We start from the raw sequence: 20,694 nt of genomic DNA on the forward strand, positions 1-20,694 counted from the left end.
ACAACTCATAAAAAAAAGAAAAAATAAACAAAATCGCATGGATGCGTGGTGCGACCCGAGAAAATTTTCAGAGCGAAACTACGCGATTGGAGTCCGATCTAGAGCGACCTCAGGTTGCTGAAACTAACATATCAAACGTTGTTTGTGCGACTCTGGGTCAGCTTTCGGGCTGCCTTGATCAATAAACGAAAACTGTATTAGTGTGTAAAGAATTCCACAATTTGACCCTTCTGAAATCTGGAAATGAATCCCGCACAGCATTTTGATAGTTTTTTCACTTATATATTGAGATGTATGAAATATTGAAATACATGAGCGATTAAATGACTTGTGTTACGATTTTTTTATGGAATAATTTTTTCTAGGTCAAGCGAAAAACATACAAATGACATTGACTGGCGTCCTTTTTCCTGAAATTCAAACGTAATCAACCGTAACAAAATAGTCCTTTCCAGGACTCTAAAACCTCTAACACTCCTTCCCAGGGCCCCAAAAGTAACGCAAAGAACTTATTTAGAAAACTGTCTTAAACTACCGCTCTAATACCTAGAATACAAACGCAATCTTTCGAAACTGCATGGTCCTTTTCAGCACTACAAAATCTTAAACGGTCAAATGGTACCAAGTCAGTTAATATTTACACACATCTCGAATGAAGTCCTACGTCAATTTCGCGGCTATGCCTCTGACATTACCTACTCCAAGTTTTTCATGAGTCGTCTTTGAATTGGGTCACTATGTCTACATCGGCCTGCTTACAAAAAGCAAAACTTTACACCATTTCTTAAGATATGTGCTTAGCAGTTTCAAATATTTACTTTTCTTCGCAGACATTCGTAAGTCAATTGACCTACCTTTTGAAACTGAATTAGGGCCGACTTAGGCCAAAATTTACGGTTATCCATAGATAATGCTTATTTACGGCTAGTGTGCAATCCGAAAGCTAATTTTTTTATTAATAACAGATGAGCTTTCAGATAGCAGATATAGAGCTATCAGAATTATCGGTGCTCATATGGGGCTATTTTACAGTATTTATTAAATGAGTCTAAGATTTTTTAAATCGATTCAGGCATCGATTGTGAGGATAAAAGATCGAGCGGTTTGTCGTTTACATCATTTATAAGATTATATCACTGCAAAAGTTCTCCATGAACCTTCTAAATAATATAAACTGTCTTACAGTAGTTTTCAAACAAACATAATACTGTTGAAATTCTTTGAGCCACCAGTTACATGAAGGGGCGGGTAGGGTCTAACATTTTTGAAAAATTATTTATTATCTTTTATTATTTATTATTTTCTGATAGTAAAACATTTCAAGAATATTCTGTGGAATTTTCAAGCCTATCGGAACAAAACTCAGCAAATTAGGAGCTTTTATCTTTGCTTATCTCATACTGCGAAGAAGTGAGAGCTCGGCCCACAGATCCAAGGGTTCTGCTTCGATTGACTTAAAAACTTGACAAAACATTCTTGAAATGTTTCATTATAAAAAATTTCAAAAGAAAAAATATGATTTTTTGAAACTGTTAGACCCTACGGGCTCCCTTGAGTAATAAATTGTTTCCATTGATTTTATAGACGAAAAACATTAAACGCGTTTTTCTCGAAAGCAAGTTTTGAAAGTCCGTGTCCATCGTCATTCAAAAACTACTGCACTTATTTTTTTCAAATTTTGCACACACTTTCTACATATAAAAAACCAGACCCCAACGTTTTCCTTTTCGTTGTTCGTTACTTTGGGGAAGTTTTATAGATACGAAATAGTGGATTTTTCCGTGACCACCAAAAATTCACATAAGAAAAAAAATCAAACAGAAACGTTGGGGTTTAGAAAAACTTCTACTCTAACTCTGTTGCTTTGATTTGTTCACTTCTAATTAGTCTGCTCTGAAAAACAATGAACACCGCAAATCGTGATTTTTCAGAAGCTTCCTCAAAAATACCTCTTCACCGACTTATTTCTCAATATTTTTCCACGAAAAAAATACAAAATGTTGTTCGAATGATGATCATTTAGACCCTAGCCCCCCCTTCCCCCTCCCTTTAACAAAACTATCATAGATAAAATCTGGTTTACCGTCTCCTAGAAAGTTAAGCGGTTAGAATAAAAGGTGCAGTATGACGATTACGTCACTTATACCATTATATCTTAGAAACCGAAAGTGTCATCCAGTTGATCTTCAAAGTTTATCAAACATCCAATAATTACTTTCAAGCGAGCTTCAGATTATTGAAATCGTATCAGCCGTCTCCGAGAAAAATTAAAACAGATAGAAAAAATGGTTAGGTTTGTCGGTTACGTCGCATTCAATTCAATCTCCGGAACTGGAAATTTCTTAAAACCCAATTAAAGACCCTATAGTAGCTTTCAAATGAACTTAAGCTTGTAGAAATCGGTTCACCCATCTCTTTGAGAAATGAGCGGATAGCAAAATCTTCGTAAGCCACTCCTTCATGAATACACATACATACACACTTGTCCAGTCGAGTCGAATGGTATATGACATTAGAAGTCTCCGGTGCTCCGATCAAAAGTTAATTCTTTTTCTGTAGAAAAAAGGCAAAAAGGAAATGCATTAGTTAGCTACTAACTAATAGTTATAACTTGTACGTTTTATTGGGACTAGAAGTAAGTTTTCAGCAGTTTTTATTGAATTTATTACTATATTGAGAATATCTAGTTACATAACAATATTATTCGAAAAATTGTCAATCGGAAACTTGATTTTTTTAATCTTACTGGCAATTTACGAAACTGCGACTTTCAATTTAAGCGAAAAACTTTTTATTCCCTATGAAGTTAGGCGTATCCTCGAAAGAGTGTATTGTATCGATCGAAACAAGCGGTAATTGGATGACGCCAAGTTTGAACTATGTAACGAATGAGACAGAGATTCCCGCCCATTGATATCTAAACAGTGTTTGATTTGAGGTGTACCATATGGCCGAGCGTTGTTGTGATGAAAAATTGTGGAGTCGTCAAGTTCTTTTTGCTTTTCTTTTTTTAAAGCACACAGTTCAAATGAATCCTGCGGTTTTACATCTTTTAGAATATATATAAACAAAGCGTCAATTAACGTGTAAAATTGTCTGATTTAAACTAAACACAAAAACTAAAAATTATTAGATCAAAAAGTAGGTCCGTTAACCGACTGAGCCACAGAAGCACAGCTACGTTGTACTGAGGATCATAATGTATATTACAGTTGGAGCCTTCAAACTCATTTAAATACGACGTAACTACGAATAAAAATGGTTCTCCACCTAATAAGCAAGTTTTTGTGAATTGCTTCGTTATTGGGATTAGAACAACTCTAAAATTTTCTTCATTTGTGCAGGCATGTTTGAAACGAATTAGTGCTGATTTGATATCTTGATAGGGGTTCGCAATTAAGGCACACATTGACGTCGATTTAACTTTTCTTACTTGACGCTTGTTTTGCCTATCTCATAGGGGAAATCTACGAAATCACTGTTAAAATCGACTCAAACAATCGATTTCGAATAGATTATGATTTTTGAAAACTTAAATTCCAATCATGGCTTAATGATCTCATCGATTGACATTGAATAAGGGGTTTTGTGTCACGGCTTATGACACTACTATTTTTTGAATTTCGAACAAATCTACATGGAGCACAGCTTTTTGATGCTAGCTTTGACGATAAAGAACTCGATAGTGATGGATCGCCAAAAATTTTTGATGTATAATCATCTGAGCTCCGTTGCACTGCCTTCAAAGCTAATGGAGAGCTAATGGAAACCTCCGCAACAGGGGTAAAATGGGTTATTGCAAGTGAGAGAACCTCCTTCGCCAGGAAAACACTAAACATTTACCCAATACGATAAAAATGTACCCTGAGTAACTAGCAATCATTCCGGACCTCCAATTGTACATGCTACATATTCATAAGCCCACCAAACCAGTGCATTTCTGATCCCTTCGGTCGTTCCCACTTTGGTGGAACCCATTCAGTCGGTACTAATCTGTGCTAAATGCAGAAATAAAATTTAGCACCACAAAAAAAAAACCGAATGCCAGCTCGAAATGTCAAATATTTTGACAAACACCAGCACACTCATGAAATACATACACACACACCGGCCGGAACTCGCCGTCATTTCGCATTTTCGTTAGCGTATCGAGCTAGCAGACTGTGCGGAAAAGTGCGCTCGGCAAAACTCGCTCGACACCCCATAATTCCACGAAAGCGCCGTTTCGACGCGGCTAATTAACATAACCACAACCGATAGGGACATCGGGTCGGAGGCCCGCAACAAGAAGTTCCCAAAATACGTAAGTTTTTGATTGATATAGTTATGCATGCCAAATGAGTGGCGTTCCGTGTTCTCCAGAGCTGCACAATGTGCAAGAATATGCACAAAATTGCACAATTATCGTCCTATTGTAAGTTGATACCTTGCTGCCTGGATCCAAAGTCAGGAACTTGGTTTTTTGGTTCAGTCACAAAAGCGAAGTTCGCTCGAATGATTTAGGTTTTGTTTTTCTTTCATTTTGTTTCCCAACCTCAATGACACTTGCCAAAGCTGGCAGGTTGCATCCCGGCAAAAGTGAATTTATTTTCTCAACCAAACTCTTGTGTAATTTTATGCAAGTTTTATTCCTGCTATTTAAGCACTGTTTGCTGGTCGCCGAGTCTGGTCGAAAAACGAAAGAAGCCTAATTCCGTTTTTATGATGAATTTCAATTTGGAATAAATCATTTTTTTACTACGTCTGTGCATGGGCACAGTTGGCTGGATGCAAAGAAGTTGCCAGGCACCCCGAAAAATCACCCAAGCTGGCTGACATGCGTGACTTTCTGATTGGTCAGGAAGACTGTTTTGACAAACCTCTGGTGTACGTTCAAGCGCGGAGGTTTTGTTGCTAAATGCCACGAGTTATTTATTGTCGGTTGCGAAAAACCGTGAAACCGGTGTCTTCGCTGTCATAAAATACGATAACTAAATTGAGATATATTCACAGTTCGCCTACAAGTTGCTGCACGGGGGAGGTGCATTTGGAACGGTGGGACTGTCGGTAAACGGTGGACTTCGAAATGGGTAGGTATGACTTATTTACGCAAACGTTAATTGTTACGCGATGGAAGCGTCACTGTCGACCTGATCGCGATGTTGTGAGAGAGCGGAGGTTATATTTTTGGTTTATTCGATGCGTCAAGTTGCGTTAATTTCGAACATTGCAGGCTCCGCATGCGAAAAACTTTGAAACAAACCGTCGCACACGTTTGTAGTTATGTGACTGTACGCACGAAACGTGATAAACGCGAGATGATTTATTGGTCATAACTGGCGGTTTTTACGGGAGTCGGATATGACTGAGGTTTTAATTGCTTCGGATGATGTGTCGGCTGTGGGCGAATGATTGAAATTGCCGCCGGAGGCGTAAGAGTACAGTTTATTGTATTAACCCACTACTGCGTGTTGTTCCGTTGTGTGTGAAAACTATTATAAGCTGTTTTTGTGATGAGAAAATCGAAGAAATAGTGGCATTTTAGAAACTCATTTGGTGAATTGCCAAAAATCGGTTGACTTGAATACTGTAACTCATGGCGATTGATTGTAGAAGTAAGTTTCCAGCATGTCGAATGCCGAATTTCACGATGTTTTGCACGAGGATCTAAGCCAGAGACTAGAAGAACTTGTTGAATGATTCAGATTTTGCTCTCTTAGCATTTTTTACCCTATTATCACAAATGACTAAAAGTGGATTTAATATGATACTAAACGCAGGTTTCGTGTACTACGAGCTGATTCCGAATCGTCAAATAATCAAAAGGTCATTGTATCTAATCTAATAAATTCGTTTGATTACGAATTCACTCAGCCGTAATATTTCATCACGAAAACTCTCGGTCTCGTGTTGCGGCTTCGGCAAATTTTACCTCACTTGGCTTATAGTCTAGATATGGAACCATCCGATTACAACTTGTTTCGATCGACGCAGAACGCTCCCACTGGAAAACGTTATTTTTCAGTCGAAAGAGCTTGCGTTTGAGAGAAATGGACCAAAATTCTTAAATTACCATAAAAAATGAAAAAAGTTTTGGTTACAAAAATAAATCGTGAATTTTACACGAAAAAGTCTCAATTCTTGAAAAACCCATAAAAATTACTTTTGGAACAATTTAATGTGTTGAATGTTTTTAAATTGCTTGAGTTAATCCGTTTATTTCTGTGAATAAGTATGATTTGTACTGCGAATTAAGAACATACACTGATAATTTCGCTATATCGGGTTCCCCTCAAGTAGAAGGTAAAATAGAATTCATTTCTTTCTTCTGATCATGCTCATATGAGCGTTCCTAGGCTAGCTTTTCCATTCTAAATTTATAACTGATTCAATCTATAATACCTATCCGTCTTTTCATTTCCTATCTTTCGTCTCTTTCAGTTAACCCTTGCCGTAAAGAACCAATCAAAAATCGATATAGTAGACATTATGTGGCATTTAAAACCAAATAATAAAGATAATTTCGCCCTGAAAGTATTGTAACGCATATCATTTTTTTTTTAAATTTTTATATAAAGACATCTGCTTAGCTTAACCTTCTATCTGTACTAAACAAAACCTTTATTGAAAAAGGATAAAAAAATAAAATCTCGAAAATTATTGGTATTTAAAAAACAGTTTCATAGATTGGCAAAGTTTTCTAGATTTGTGGTGTGCATCTAGATTTTGTTTTTCAACTTTTTAGCTGAGCAGTTTATTAACTCAAATTGATAAAAAGTATAGGTAATATTCGTGCGCATGATTTTTTGAGGAAAATTTCCAATAGTAAAACCTGGAGCATCAAGCTGTCGAGAGCTGATTAACCATCAATCAACAATTTGTTTATTTGTTTGTTTTGCACTCCTAATTATTGTTCGGTTTTAATTGGACAACGTCAGTTCGAAAAATTTTCTACGACCAAATCAGTAAACTGTTTTACGTTTTCTTAGTTGATTCGAAAACAAGGAAGAGAAAAGATGCAAATTCTTATGAGAATCAGCAGTAGTTCAAATTTTCATTATGATTCTAAATTTCATTGGGGCCGAAATAGTTTTCATAGATTTGTTAACCCTTCTAGTACAAATTACAGCAATTGATAGTTTTAATCTAGTTAATCTGTAAAAGTATAATAACGATTAGTAGGCACAAATTAAAGCGTTCTACGTATTCATTCTACATTTCTGTCGAGCAGAACCATTGAATATGTCAATTTAAATGACTACAAAGATGCAAAGTTTACTAGCAAAATCTCGGCATTACATTCCTTTTGTGGAATTTGGCCTTTTTGTTTCAACAGACTTCGCAGCCGATTCTTAACGTACAGAATCATTGCATGGCTAGTACTACGATCCTACTGCACTATGAATCCTTCCAGGTCGGGGCTTGAACATTTGACAACTGGCTTGTAAGATTCGCGCCGTATGCATTGAACCGCCTATCCGGGTTTCAGATATGCAAAGTTTACTCCACTATTTGAAAAAAAAAAAAAGGACCCATAAAAGGTATCAAGCTGTTTAATTTTTATCAGTCCCCAACTGTAAAACAGACCCGTAGCTTCTTCTATCCGTGAAAATCGTTTTGCTAATTGGGTAATGAGAAAGATATCTCAATAAACAGTATATTTTAACAGCGGCTCCGCACTTTTTCATCTTCGTATTGTCGCTACGTTCCAAACAAAATACTCAAAATAATTTGAGCTACTAGGTGGAGATGGCAATTTAATTTAATTTTTTTTTATTATTTATTTTACCCCGGCTTTAACCATTCTGGTCGTTCACCGGGGTGATTCAATTTTAATTTTGCATAAACTATTTGGCTGCTAAAATGTACGCGTGGTACTTTTTAAAAACATTAAAGCACAGACAAGTTCCTCGTGAGCTTTCTCGCTGCTTGAAAATACACGTGGAACTTGTTCTGTGCTTTAATGTTGCCAGAAGTTCCACTTGTAAATTGGTCGAAGGTATGTAATTTTTTTCTGATATTCGTTTAAAAAGTTCGGTGTGCTCGACTATGTGTGATTATTTTAAACAGATATCAGAATTTTTTTTAGTAGGGGCTGGGGTCCACTAGGAGATTGATAGTACCTATTAACTCTCTCCGGACAGTACCAGCCTAGATGCCGTGTGGAATCTGGTGGAAAAAAATGAACCAACAATAGATCCACTGGGTTCCTGCTTCCATGTCGTAAAAGGCGACAATTGCAGGAGTTTCTTTTTTCTTCCAGTTATCAGATATTTTCAATGTTTCACTATTTTAATAAATTATCTCTTCATTCAACCTATCAATTTTCGTCTAGCTTCGGAGAAAAGTTTTATTTGGAATGTTTTCTTCTTCCATGGTATTGATTGTCTTTGAGGATTATAAATTGAATGAAAAAAATCAACTATTGCGCAAATCCGTTTATATTACAAAGTTTATAACAGAGATAACATATATCGGTATATTGAATACATAGTAAAAAATATTAATATTGATACTAATATTTCAAACAATAAATTAATATTTTTCTCGGTAGCTGGCTGCCCAGATCAACCAATATAACCAATTAATAATTTCAATAAATAATTAAAATAATAAAGCGGAAATAATAGAGAATCAAGACGCGCGTGAAATCTGTTGACCTTTATTTGGTGATTTAAAATGATTTTATAACAACTGTTTAGAATATGTCAATGCAATGAATCAACTATTTTGTCTAAATCCTATTCACTTGTTTATTTTGTACCACGTAATTTCATTTATAAAAAAAAATAGGGAAGTTTTTATTCTTTATCGCGTGTTGCAAATTTTTCTTCAGTTTCTTCGAATAAGAGCTAGAAATCAAAACTTCCCGAGGGGACGGGTGTAGCGTGATGGGATAGTCGATGCCTTTCACGCAGCCCGCCTGGGTTCGATTCCCAACCCTGCACATAGGGTCAGAAAGATTTTCTGGTCCGAAGAGGCGATTGACCTAAGATGTTAAAACCTCTATAATTGAAACAAAAAAAAAACAACTTCCCGGGACTTCAATATAGGATATTGTTGAAACGTTCACTCGGTAAGTCAGTGAGTTTAGTGGTGCATCCTAGCATCTTGAAACCGGAGCATACTGAGTCGCGCGCGAATAATACCAATAATGAAATTTTTACTAACAAATATCCTTCTCCCGTGACACTTGTGGAGTGTGCAGTAGAATATACGGCCTCAAGTAACAACAAGTGTTGGACTAACATCCCTTCCCATTCCTTAGACGATCTACGTTCGGCACCGGTACTGATCAATGAATTCTGGGGTAACCAGAAGATGTACATTGAAGGATGATTTACCAGTTCCAGGTTGGATCATCTAGAAATTCCCTGTACAATTTCAGCTAACGGAGTAGCAACCAGGGGTGGTCGTTCAAGCTCAAGAATATCAGATTTTTTTTAGAAACCTTCCTAAAGCTACATTTACTACTTGGGCCACATCGGTCCTTGTTTCTTATTCTGGGAAAAGTTTTCAAAAGTTCTAAATCGGAACCCACTTCGATATCTCAGAGATGTCGATTTTCAAAAACTAAGATTTAAATGAAAGGTTTTGCAGCGCTTTAAGTACATTCTAATTTTAACTGAATGTGAATTCTGGGTTTGGCAGTAGAAAAAAATAAATGATTAAATTCACCGTCATTTGAAATGACGGCACAAAAATCGTAAAAAAAATCTTCGGAACTGTGGTAAAAACTATTCCAATTCGTAGGTCTTGTCGGTGGATGATCAAACGAAACAACTTTAGCTGTAATGGTCTCCAGTTTCCGGAGTTGGGAATATCGGAAATAGTGGTCATATATTTACAAACAGAACTCACTTCGATTTCTAGGAAAATGAGCTGAGTGGATATTCACTAACTTAAATTTAATTGAAAGGTGTTGTGGTCTCATACAAAACTCCTCAATTTTATACGTATCCAACTTTCAATTTCGGAATTAAAGGTTTATGAGTGCCTAAAATATCCAACCGTCGTACTCCCGAACCGGAAGTTTGATCCGGATAAAATTCAATTGAAATTTATGGGACCAATAGACCTGAAGTTTTTGAAAATCGGTCCAGCCATCTTAGAGAAAATCTAGTGCACATATAGACACACACACACATTTTCTTAGTTCGTCGAATGTTATATGACATTCGGTCCTCCGGGACTCGGTTAAAAAGTCGGTTTTAATGAGAAAGGTAAAAAATGTCATATTTTTGTCAAACTCGACTCAAAAATGTATCAATTTGTAGATCATTTAAGTTGATAGCCATACGAACCGACTTGAATCAGTGTTGGTGATTATCGAAAATTTGACAGAAGCTGCTCGATAGAAGATGCTACAAGAACTCGAGTCTCTCAATGTATGAACCGCGAGAGAATTTTTCTACATAGAAATGTAGCTCCACTTCATACTCTGAGTATTTCTCGGCCCTTAAAAAATTTACAGTCTGATAATGATCGTTGCTGTGTGGAATTTCCCAAGAGAGAATCGCAAGTTGACAATTATCGCAGAAAATCGAATCGATGATTGAATTGATGATTCTCATACTAGGTTGCAATATTTCAAAACCCTTGTGTGGAGCATTCACATACATTTTCATAGACACAACTTATACAAAGGTTATATGCACATAATTAGAATAAGCGGCAGCGTGCTAACCTTTGATTCTCAGAAATGTCATCGAGAGAAATTCGCTCTCGCACTAGTGTCTATTCTATGTTAAATGAGCCATGCCGGGTTTTTGTTGTGGCGATGATATCCGTCTCTCTTTGATGGCGCTTATTCAATCGTGTGAAGACTTGCTGGTGAGCGTTCTTTGATACGACAAAAGCCATCCTTGACTAGAATTATACCGGTCCCGGAAGTACCAGTAATAGTGGAATCCATTTAATTTCCAGTTTGTAGGTTTTGCTAGTTGATGCTAAAAAAAACTTTGTTTTCTTTCAAGAGAAAGGTATTCCTTAGTATTATAAATGACAGCATGAGTAATATATGTAATGCATCATTCCACCACTAGATTAAAACCGGAAATATAATAAAAAATCAATCGTTGCTCACGTGAATAGAGGGATGGCTCAGGAGAATCTAATAGTTACTAATCTAATTAGTTCAACTAGTTTTCGAACAACACGCAGATGTTTCCTCCTGTTGGAATCAAATTTGTACCCCCCTCAATCTTTAATAAGTTATTTGCCTCGAATATGTTTTGTAAACATTTAAATTTCACGTGAGCCATCTAAACAAACACATGTGTCCCCGAACACAAATGGTATTCCCCTGACGTAAAACACGAAAGTCACAACCGAAAAAAGAAAAGCGCATCACTTGCATTCCGTCTTCACGGAAAATTTATTGCTTCGACCCGCGCAATGTGAACCACATATTTTAAACACAATTATTCATATTTCATGTTTTGGCGTCCTGACTTCTCAGTATCATCCAGTACCGTAGGAGCAAGCAGTTATGAATCGGTCGGGAACGCCCCTTGTCTCGTAACTCATAAAAGCGGGAACCTCTCGATCATTTCTGCTTGTCATAGTCCGGAACGGTTCGGAAAATGTCTTGTCTCAAGGCAACATTCGCCGAAGGAGAGGACAACCGAAGCGATAGGAAGTTTCACATCGAACAAAAAATAAACACTTGTTGCTCCACGAGACCGAGGACCGAAATCACATGAAGATTAATGATTCGGTTATTGCATCTTTTTTTCTTCTTTCATTCTAAACGGTTTTACGCTTATTTTTCTCTACTTTCAGAGTGTTCGGTTCAAGGCGATGCTCAAAATGTCTGGCTTCAATTAGTTCCTCCGAGTTAGTTATGCGAGCTCGACACCTAGTTTTCCACATACGATGTTTCTGTTGTGCGATCTGCAATACCCTACTGAACAAGGGCGATCACTTCACGATACGAGACTCGGCGGTGCTTTGCAGGTAAGTTCAGGTGCAAGGAAAGGTCCCTTATCGCATTTAGCTAGTCTAGTGATGTCATATCAAAAATCAAAATTGCATCAAACGAACGATTTTTCCCTCCCCCACAGATCCCATATAGACATCCCAATGGACCCGGGAGCGCCTATCCCGCTGGCAATGCAGTGTCAGTACCCAAGCCAGTACGGCAACTCTCCCAGTGCACCGTTGAGTCCGAGCGATTCGACCGGAAGTAGCAAGATGCCGCCGGCTGGTTACTTCTCGCCTCACCATGCCGTTAATGCCCTGCCGCAGCAACCACGCCAAAAGGGACGACCCCGGAAGCGGAAACCGAAAGACATCGAAGCGATGACGGCTAGTTTAGGTGAGTGCCATCGTCGCTTCCTTCGCATTTCATTTCCAGCTCGGTTACTCTAGATTTACATGGACCTCCCCGAAAGTGAATTTCGTGCATAAATAAATCGCGGACTGTGCTTCTGCCTAGCCCCGGCAGTCACGCTCTGATCGGCGAGAGCAGATTAGACGAATACGTTGTGTTCCAGCGTTGCCCGGGACTGAGCTGGCAACTGGTTTCGGAATGGAATATTTATTGAATGTTCAGGGCCTTCTGCAAGTTAGCCATGAGGGAAGCGGGTTGCGAAAATGCCTGGCTTGCCTGGACTGCAATTGAAGAAATAAATAAATATTTAATGTGTCGTTCGTGACGGGAGAAAATTTTAGGCTCCGCTTGCTTCAGATTGCTATCGATAATTGTTTCAACGGCAGTTCGACCTTTGCCGGGATAGTTGTTTGACGCTAGTGTTTGGGTAATTGCGAACTATAAAGTTCTAACTAATCAAATCAAAGTTCACTTCCGCAACGAAAAGTGCTTTCTTTGAGCATCAGTTTCAAAACGATGTGATTCATTCGAAACGTTTATTTGACTTGTGATTGTGTACAGTACCTCAGTTGATACAAGTTATTAGCGCCAATTGTTTGGTTAATACTTTGAAGGTGCCCGTCGTACGAGATTAAGGTCCGATCGGAAGCTGTTTAGGGTTCTTCTGTCCAAGATGTATGGCAAAATAAATAGTCAGTCTTCGTATACAGTGTCTATCGGGTAGTCTTCACATATTAATATGTTTAACACTCACTCGTTAACAGCACAGATAATAAAGGAGTTATAAAAATCGTACAAATAATAAAAAAATCGTTTCTGGCCAACCTGTTGGGATGAAAACCCGAGGGATTCTTCAAGGGCGGGTATAGATTGAAAAAAAAAAACTTTCCGACCCAGACAGGAAAAAGATTCTTCTCGGAAACCTGACCTGTTTTCTGTACTTTTATTGTACCTCAGTAGTGTTTTATTTTCCTCCGCTCTGCTGTTTGAGGGAAATAAAATTTGTCGAATTCGATGCTGCTCGATACCGAAGACCATAGCCTGAGGGATATTTCGGACTTGTTTTTTTTCCCCGGTCGGCGGATGCTGGACCGTGTCATTTCGGGATAGCTAACTGAGAAGTGCAATGACATGAAATGGACCGAATATTGAGAACCTGTCCAGGGCGCCATGCACTTGCCGTGTCCAATTTCCTATGGTGGTATTCAGTAGTTTAAATTTTCTCGAGTGAAGCTCCCAGAAAGTCATGCAACATTTTTTCGAAACTATCTCCATTCAGCTCGCTTTGTGTCACTGAATATCGCCCTTCTGCAGATCAGGTAGTGCCCTGCAGGTGAGGGAGCTGACTCAATTGAGGCCTACTTTACGATCACCTAAATATACACCATAAACTAAAGATCGGCCGCCGAATAAAACGTGAAACTCCGGCAACGAAATTTCGACAGAGTCATGCTCATAAAACTGAAAGAATAACAACGACGGATTGAAGAGACACGTTCTCTGTAATCATCGAACAGCCACCGTTTTCCGTCCTCCTTCGTTACCACAGTGGGATGAGCTTGCAGGAGGTCAATTTTTTGATTGAACTCGAAAATGCTTCATATACCTATGTAGTAAATTGAACAATAGAGTCGGTCAGTAGTATTGTTATGTCCTGAAGAACAGATGAACAAAAAAAAACAGATCGAAGCATTATCTTTTAATCTCTAATCCTTGAGTATGAGGATCGGCTTGTGGCCATACTGTAAATTAGCGAATAATGAACCCCTGCCGGACGGGAACGACCTTCTTAGGATATATTTTGGTTTCTTTTTTTTACAAACTAGAAGCCGATAAAGATCTTGGGTCATGAAACGACCGACCCAGAACAGTGAACGGGTCTGGAAGACGAAACAAAGATAGGTTCCTTTTTCCTCTACTACCTACTGTTTACGCCTCTATTTAAAGCTTTTGAGTATTTTTTATGATATGTTTATTAACTTTTTGACTTGCTGCAAGGTGCGAGAGTTGAAACAGAGAAGTAACAGACAGCAAAGGGGAACGCTTTTCGGGAAAATTTGTCTTTTCTGAGTTTCTGTTTTCGGTGCTAATAGAGATAAACGGCTGTCGCTATGATCATTACTCTTCACCTAGCAACGCCCGATTTGGGATCAACCTTTGGAAAAAATACCTCTTTCGTTAACTTCTCACGACAGATCCAAGAATTTTAACTTTGGGCACATAACTCATGACATATGCTGCGCTTCCGTTGGCTATTGGCACGAGATGGAAATATCGTGACTGTCTGATGTGTTCCCGCCTCCAGGAACGATTCCGGGAACTACGAACTCCACTCTCGAAAGTTGGAATCATTCCAGCAAAGTATGTGGGTAGGTGTTGTCGTGAGCGAAACGCAACCTACTAACTCCCGGTCGACCGTCGAAATCGGTTGGTTTTATTTCGTATTCGGTTGTGCCCCAATTATGCTACCGTGTTGGTTCTTGGGAGCCCCGCGGGTCTTTCAAATTGGGTGGTTTGTTGTGGATTAGTGTCGTCACGAAGGAACAAAGCGGATGCACGTCAGTCGCCGTTCATTCATGAAAATGCTAGTTGATTAGGACGAATATAGCGCATTTTAGGAATGTTTTCTTTTTACTCCCTTTATATGAGTAATTGATTCTGAAGACCTCTATGTTTTAGAAATAATTTGCGGAATGTTTTTCTCGAAGAACCAGCTTTCCGAACGAGAAATCTCTCACGACCTCGAGACGTCATTGCACTCATGTCCATTTTTGCCTTATGTCTAGTTCTATTTTCATAGCATATAAAAGGTAAGAAAATGACATTAAAATTCTAATTTATTACAAATTATCACTTAACTTTTCCAAATTTCAAATACCTAATACATTTGAACTTGATCATCGGTCATTTTCTGAAAAATTTATGCGGGTTGGAAGAAAAGCTCTATGTCGGTTACGTCACTTATATCTCAGGAACCGGAAGCGCCAGCCATATAATCTTCAAACTAGATCCACAACTCAATATTAGTCTCGAACAAGCCTATAATTATTGGAATCGGTTTATTCATATCCGAGAAAATTGAACGGAAAAGTGTGTTTTGTTGATTGTGTCGATTATACCATCATATCACCAGAACCAGATGTGTTAACCACTTGAATTTGATCAAATTGGCCTTTGATTTGAATAGCTGTAGTCAAAAAATGACAAATCTTATAAAAAAGTGTTGTATGAGTGGTTTTTACAATATTGGTCACGTTTTTGAATAAAAATATTGCAAAAAATTCTACACAGAAAAAAATCGATATTGAAAATTTAAACCCATTACAAAAAAAAAAACATTTTGGATTTGAATGAAATTTTGTTACAAGATAGGTTACAAGATTATGTATCCTATTCACAGTTAAAAACGTATGTTGAGCACAAGGAAAAAAAGTTATTTGAAAAAAACTTTTCCTTGTCCAAACTAATTTATTTTCAGTGTAATTTTATCGAAAACCAAACCAACAAAATTCATAATTATCTTAGAATTCAATGAAACTCAGTTTGTGAGAAGATATTGTCTAATATAGCAATTAAGTGTATTTTTATAAATCATGAATTGCATTGGAAAGAGTTTATGTCATTAAATAAATATTGCATTATTACTTCTTTTGTTTTCTTCATTATTTCTGAGAAAAGTTCATAGAAAGAAATAATCACCAAAACATTATGTATTAAATTTCAAACAAATACTCATTTTTTCTGTATAATTCTGTTTTGGCGTTATTATACAGTTCTTCGAGTTCTTCGGACATTTTGTTGTACTGTTCAGTGGATATGTAGCAGAAATTTAATTTCGAAATATTTTTATCAGTTTGTTCGCCTATCCAGGTATATAAATCTCTGATCCGAGCTGCACTCGATTACACTTAAACCTCCATTCACGTAATAATAGGAGGTTCGTAAATCGAATTATGACGTAAAACAAGTTTTCCTTATGTATATGTATTATTGGATATTAATAATATCTTGGATAGTTATGGAACAAAAATTATCAGTTTTTGCGTGAAAAGGATGTTCTAAGTAGCATCAATTTCCAGCATGGCGACTTCCGGTTCATCGATATTCGTTACAAACCATCAGAATATAAGTATTTTCGGAACGGGTTTGATGAGTACATGTCAGAAAACGATGTTTGAGGTGGTTCTGAATTCCAAGATGGCGACTTCCGGATTATTGATATTCCTTGAAAACCCTTATAATATGCGTACTTTCGGAACGGGTTTGATGAGTAGATGTAGGAAGACGATGTTTGAGGTCGTTCCGAAATCCAAAATGGCGGCTTCCGGCTATTCCTTGAAAACATATTTATGGGATTTTGTTCGTAAAAATACTTACGTAAAAAGAGGTAACGTAAAAAAAGTTTACGTAAACGGAGGTTTGGGTGTATTCCTAAAATATTGACAAAGGCATGGCTCAGGGGGCTAGATGTGTGTACGGTGATGTTCAGTCTCGTGGCTAATCTTTACACATTTGACGCACATCTCCATCGCGTTAATTTTGCTGAGAGTATTCATTGTGTTTATGGGGAAGATTATCGGAATATTGATCATGTTGTTTGGACATGTGCCCATTATTGTTATGACAGATCAGTGAAAAAATCGTTATTTATCTAAAGAAGACTATCCAACGTTCCAATCCGCGATATTGTTGCCTTTCGTGACAATACATGTATGAAACATCTTTATCATTTCATAAAAACAACTGGAGGTTCAATTTAATGCCTGCACTTTTCAATTAGAATGCGAAACGTAAATAATTCAATTAAGTCATGTGCACTTTAGCACAAACTGGAACCCAAGAGGTTCCAAACCCCCAAATGACGAAATCTAGGATATTTTGTGATGGTCAATAGAACAGCTACAAAATAAAACCTCTTGAACTTTTTCGTTGAGTGGAAAAATAACAATCAATTTTTTCTGATTTTGTCCAATTAATTGATGCTGATAATTTACTACTGATGTGTTCAACATAACAAAAATTGAAATATTATTCTTATTCAAATTTAACTGACCTTCGATTAATCATGTGACTTAAGTTTTAAAATTGTGATTTTCGACTGAAGCCGCCACATGAGGCAGAGCGATGTTGTGATGAAATAATAAACACTCGTGATATTTCAATGACCACTCGGAAGCAAAGCAAAGTCCTGGCATTACATTCCTTTTTGTGGAATTTGGCCTTTCTGTTTCAACAGACTTCGCAGCCGATTCTTAGTGTACAGAATCATTGCATGGCTAGTACTATGGATCCTACTGACACTAAGAATCCTTCCAGGTCGGGGCTCGAACATACGACAGCTGGCTTGTAAGACCAGCGTCCTATGCGTTGAACCGCCAGCCCGGGACAAGTAGCTGGTATTTCTATTTGTTGGAATTAATGGTTGATGTTCAAATAAACTTGGTCATTTTCATTCATTTATTATTTATTGGCTCAAAGGAACGGTATTTGAAGAGTCTCAAAGTAATATATACGGTTACGAGGAAAACAACATTATACTAATCGGTAGACCAAATTGATTTTTGTGAAATATTTGGTCTTCACTGATAATATGAAATTTATGCCATTTCGTCTACATTTCGGAAATGTGAAATCAATTATTAATATAGAAAAAAGCAGGTGGATCGTTATAGAAAGATATGATCTCATTTCTAGGTGGATTAAGCACGTTTTTTATAATACGCTAAGACACTTTCCAGTGGATATGATTATCCATTAAATGTATTCAATCTACGATACAGTGACGTATTATTCCATACATTAGTACTTAAGGTCTGAGGACAGAGGGCCACGTGTTGAGTTTTAAGTCGACCACGTGGCTCGCTCAATTCCCTTTGCGCATCGTATTTCTCTTGTACTCTCTCGTATATGAGCAAGCTGTACCGGGTTGCCAGCATTCATTTTATTATTTTGATGAGAAGTTTTATCACATTAATCTATCGTATGGGTTGGACATTACATGGATTCCAATGAACAATGAAAAAATATTCAACTCTCACAAAGATTGAATATCTGTGTGTTTGGCAGCCTTGTCGAGCCAATTTTATTTCTCTCTTATTTTTCAGAATGCTATCAAGAAACCAAAGCAAAAAAATGGCGGATGCATTGAAACTGACTTTGTTTCACAGAAAAATACAAGTCTTCAAAGCCGAGATATTCGATGAACAAGTATAGGTATGCATTTCCGAGCGTTCCCATTTTCAGCAGTTCTTCAGTCAGAAAAAAATACAACACGACCGCTAAACTCAATGAATCATTCTGAAAATTTCACAGAACATTCTCAACTAAATTTCGAAGACATTGTCAGGTGGGTTTTTCTATATTCTGCACCGTTTCCAAAAAAATTTAATTTGAAACGGGAAAATAGCAAAAAACCTACCACTTTCGTCCAATCGTGTCATTGTAATTGTTACATAGTGAAGCTAACAAATATGAATTTATTATGTATATAATCATAAATCAACTTGATAGAAGTTTTCAGCATTTATACTAAGATCAAATTAATATTACGCATGTTGTTGAGAAAATGATAACATTCGTTATTTCATTCTTTCCAGTTGTGTCTCATTGAGTAGTGGTAATAAGTAAAAACAAATTGATAAAGGCACACGGAATAACAAAAATAATTTAAAAAAAAAAAAATATGAATATTATGACGGTTTAATTTTTCATCACAGCTGCTTGAGATGACTGTGGTTGAAAAAGTTGTGTATCGCTAAAATAACAGTTGACCGTATACGAAGTTAATAGAAGAGTTAAAGAAGGCAACAAAATAAAAGTTCTCAAGAATCTCTACTCCTCTGAGCAATAGAAAAGTATATCGATATTTTTAGTTCAACCGATCGTACACAGTAAACATGTGCGATTTTCGCTGTTCGTTCACATTTGTAAATCGCTCAATCGGCGCAGAGCAACGCTGCAGATTCGGAAACGTTTCAGGTTCAAAATTATATTCATGTTTTATTTGTTTGTTTTTTAGTTTCGACTTCTTAAGATCATTCGCCTCTTCGGAGCAGAAAATCTTTTTGACCATATGTGCGGGTTTGAGAATCGAACCCAGGCGGGCTGCGTGCGACTATTCCATCACGCTATACCCGTTCCCTAATGTTTTCTTTGTGACGCAATTAACCCTAGCACACTCTCCTGGAGTAGATTTCTACCCCAGTGTTACTTTAAACCTCCATTGTTTGGTTTAGTCTGATGTTTAGTTTTTCATTTACACTCGTGAATTGTTTAAATTTAATATAACCAGTTGAGCTATGACCTTGTTGGCCTGGAGTAGAAATGTACCTCACAAGAGCGCTTACGTTAGTGTTTCGTTGAAAGCGAAAAAATACAGGAATTTAATTATAACTTTTTTTGTGAGTAAAATATCTAAACATAGTAAGTGGGCAACAACACAAATATATCGAACTAAATATAAATTTTAACTGGTAAGGAAAACAGTCACCATTCATAAAAAAACAATTTCAAAACCTTTATAATGCCACGAAAATGTTCATAGTCGGTTGTGTAATACTGGAGTTATAGCAAAATTAAGGAATTTTAACGTATTTAGGGACTTGTTTTATAAAACAAAAATATTTCATTGAAAAATTTACCAAACTCAAATATTATTATCATAGAAGCTTCTTAGCGTTAGGTTTTCGAATGAAGGTGCATCATTTATTTGTAAATATATTAAAATTTAGTAGTTTTAGACAGATTTCAATTCTGGGGTTTCTGGAAATTTACCTCAAAGAGCGTTCTAAGGTTAAAAAGCAAGTATGTTTCTATGATAGCATGATATTTTATGTATTAACATCAAGCGACAGAAAACTTGATTAACTAAAGTGAGGCAACTGAGATATGCAAAGAATTTTCAAAGCATTTGTTTTTTTTTTGGTTATGGAAACAGTATTCTGAACGACCTGGATCGAGAAATATCAACAGTCTTTTTTTCGGTGTGAGATGAAAAAAAAAAACGAAACAACCATATTCGAAGTAATGCCGGCATCGATTGTTTGCGGTTGCCGTTAACGCCTTCGGGGCCTGATCGTGGCTCCAGTAACCTATACCCGACTGTGGTAGCAGACGGAAGCCTCCGGGGCAGCTTGCAAGTATCATTGTCTGGTCGATCTTTGTCGAAAGCCGGTTATTATTTATCTTCGACATCGAATTCTACCGGTCTTTAGATAGACAGCGGCAATGCTACCGAATTTCGTTACACCTTTCCCGGGACTTTTTACACTCCACTCGTCCAACACTGTGAAAATCAATAGACGCGATTTTGAGAGACCGCTGCGAGGGAGTAACCGACAGGCTATGTTTAACCAGCTCAAAGATGATCCCGTCCTTCAGAC

General features: G+C 37.2%; 1 protein-coding gene across 1 annotated transcript in view; it reads left to right on the forward strand.

The window, feature by feature from the left end:
• The window catches only part of LOC131429595 (protein apterous), a 143,232-nt gene that overhangs the window by 110,833 nt on the left and 11,705 nt on the right, over positions 1-20,694 (forward strand). Inside the window, exons 5-6 of the mRNA XM_058593821.1 lie at positions 11,764-11,937; positions 12,045-12,298. Of these exons, the coding sequence (XP_058449804.1) occupies positions 11,764-11,937; positions 12,045-12,298 (428 nt within the window). The remainder of the gene's footprint in view (positions 1-11,763; positions 11,938-12,044; positions 12,299-20,694) is intronic.

This window comes from Malaya genurostris, chromosome 2, assembly GCF_030247185.1.
Source record: "Malaya genurostris strain Urasoe2022 chromosome 2, Malgen_1.1, whole genome shotgun sequence".
In the NCBI taxonomy this organism is placed as follows: Eukaryota; Metazoa; Arthropoda; class Insecta; order Diptera; family Culicidae; genus Malaya; species Malaya genurostris.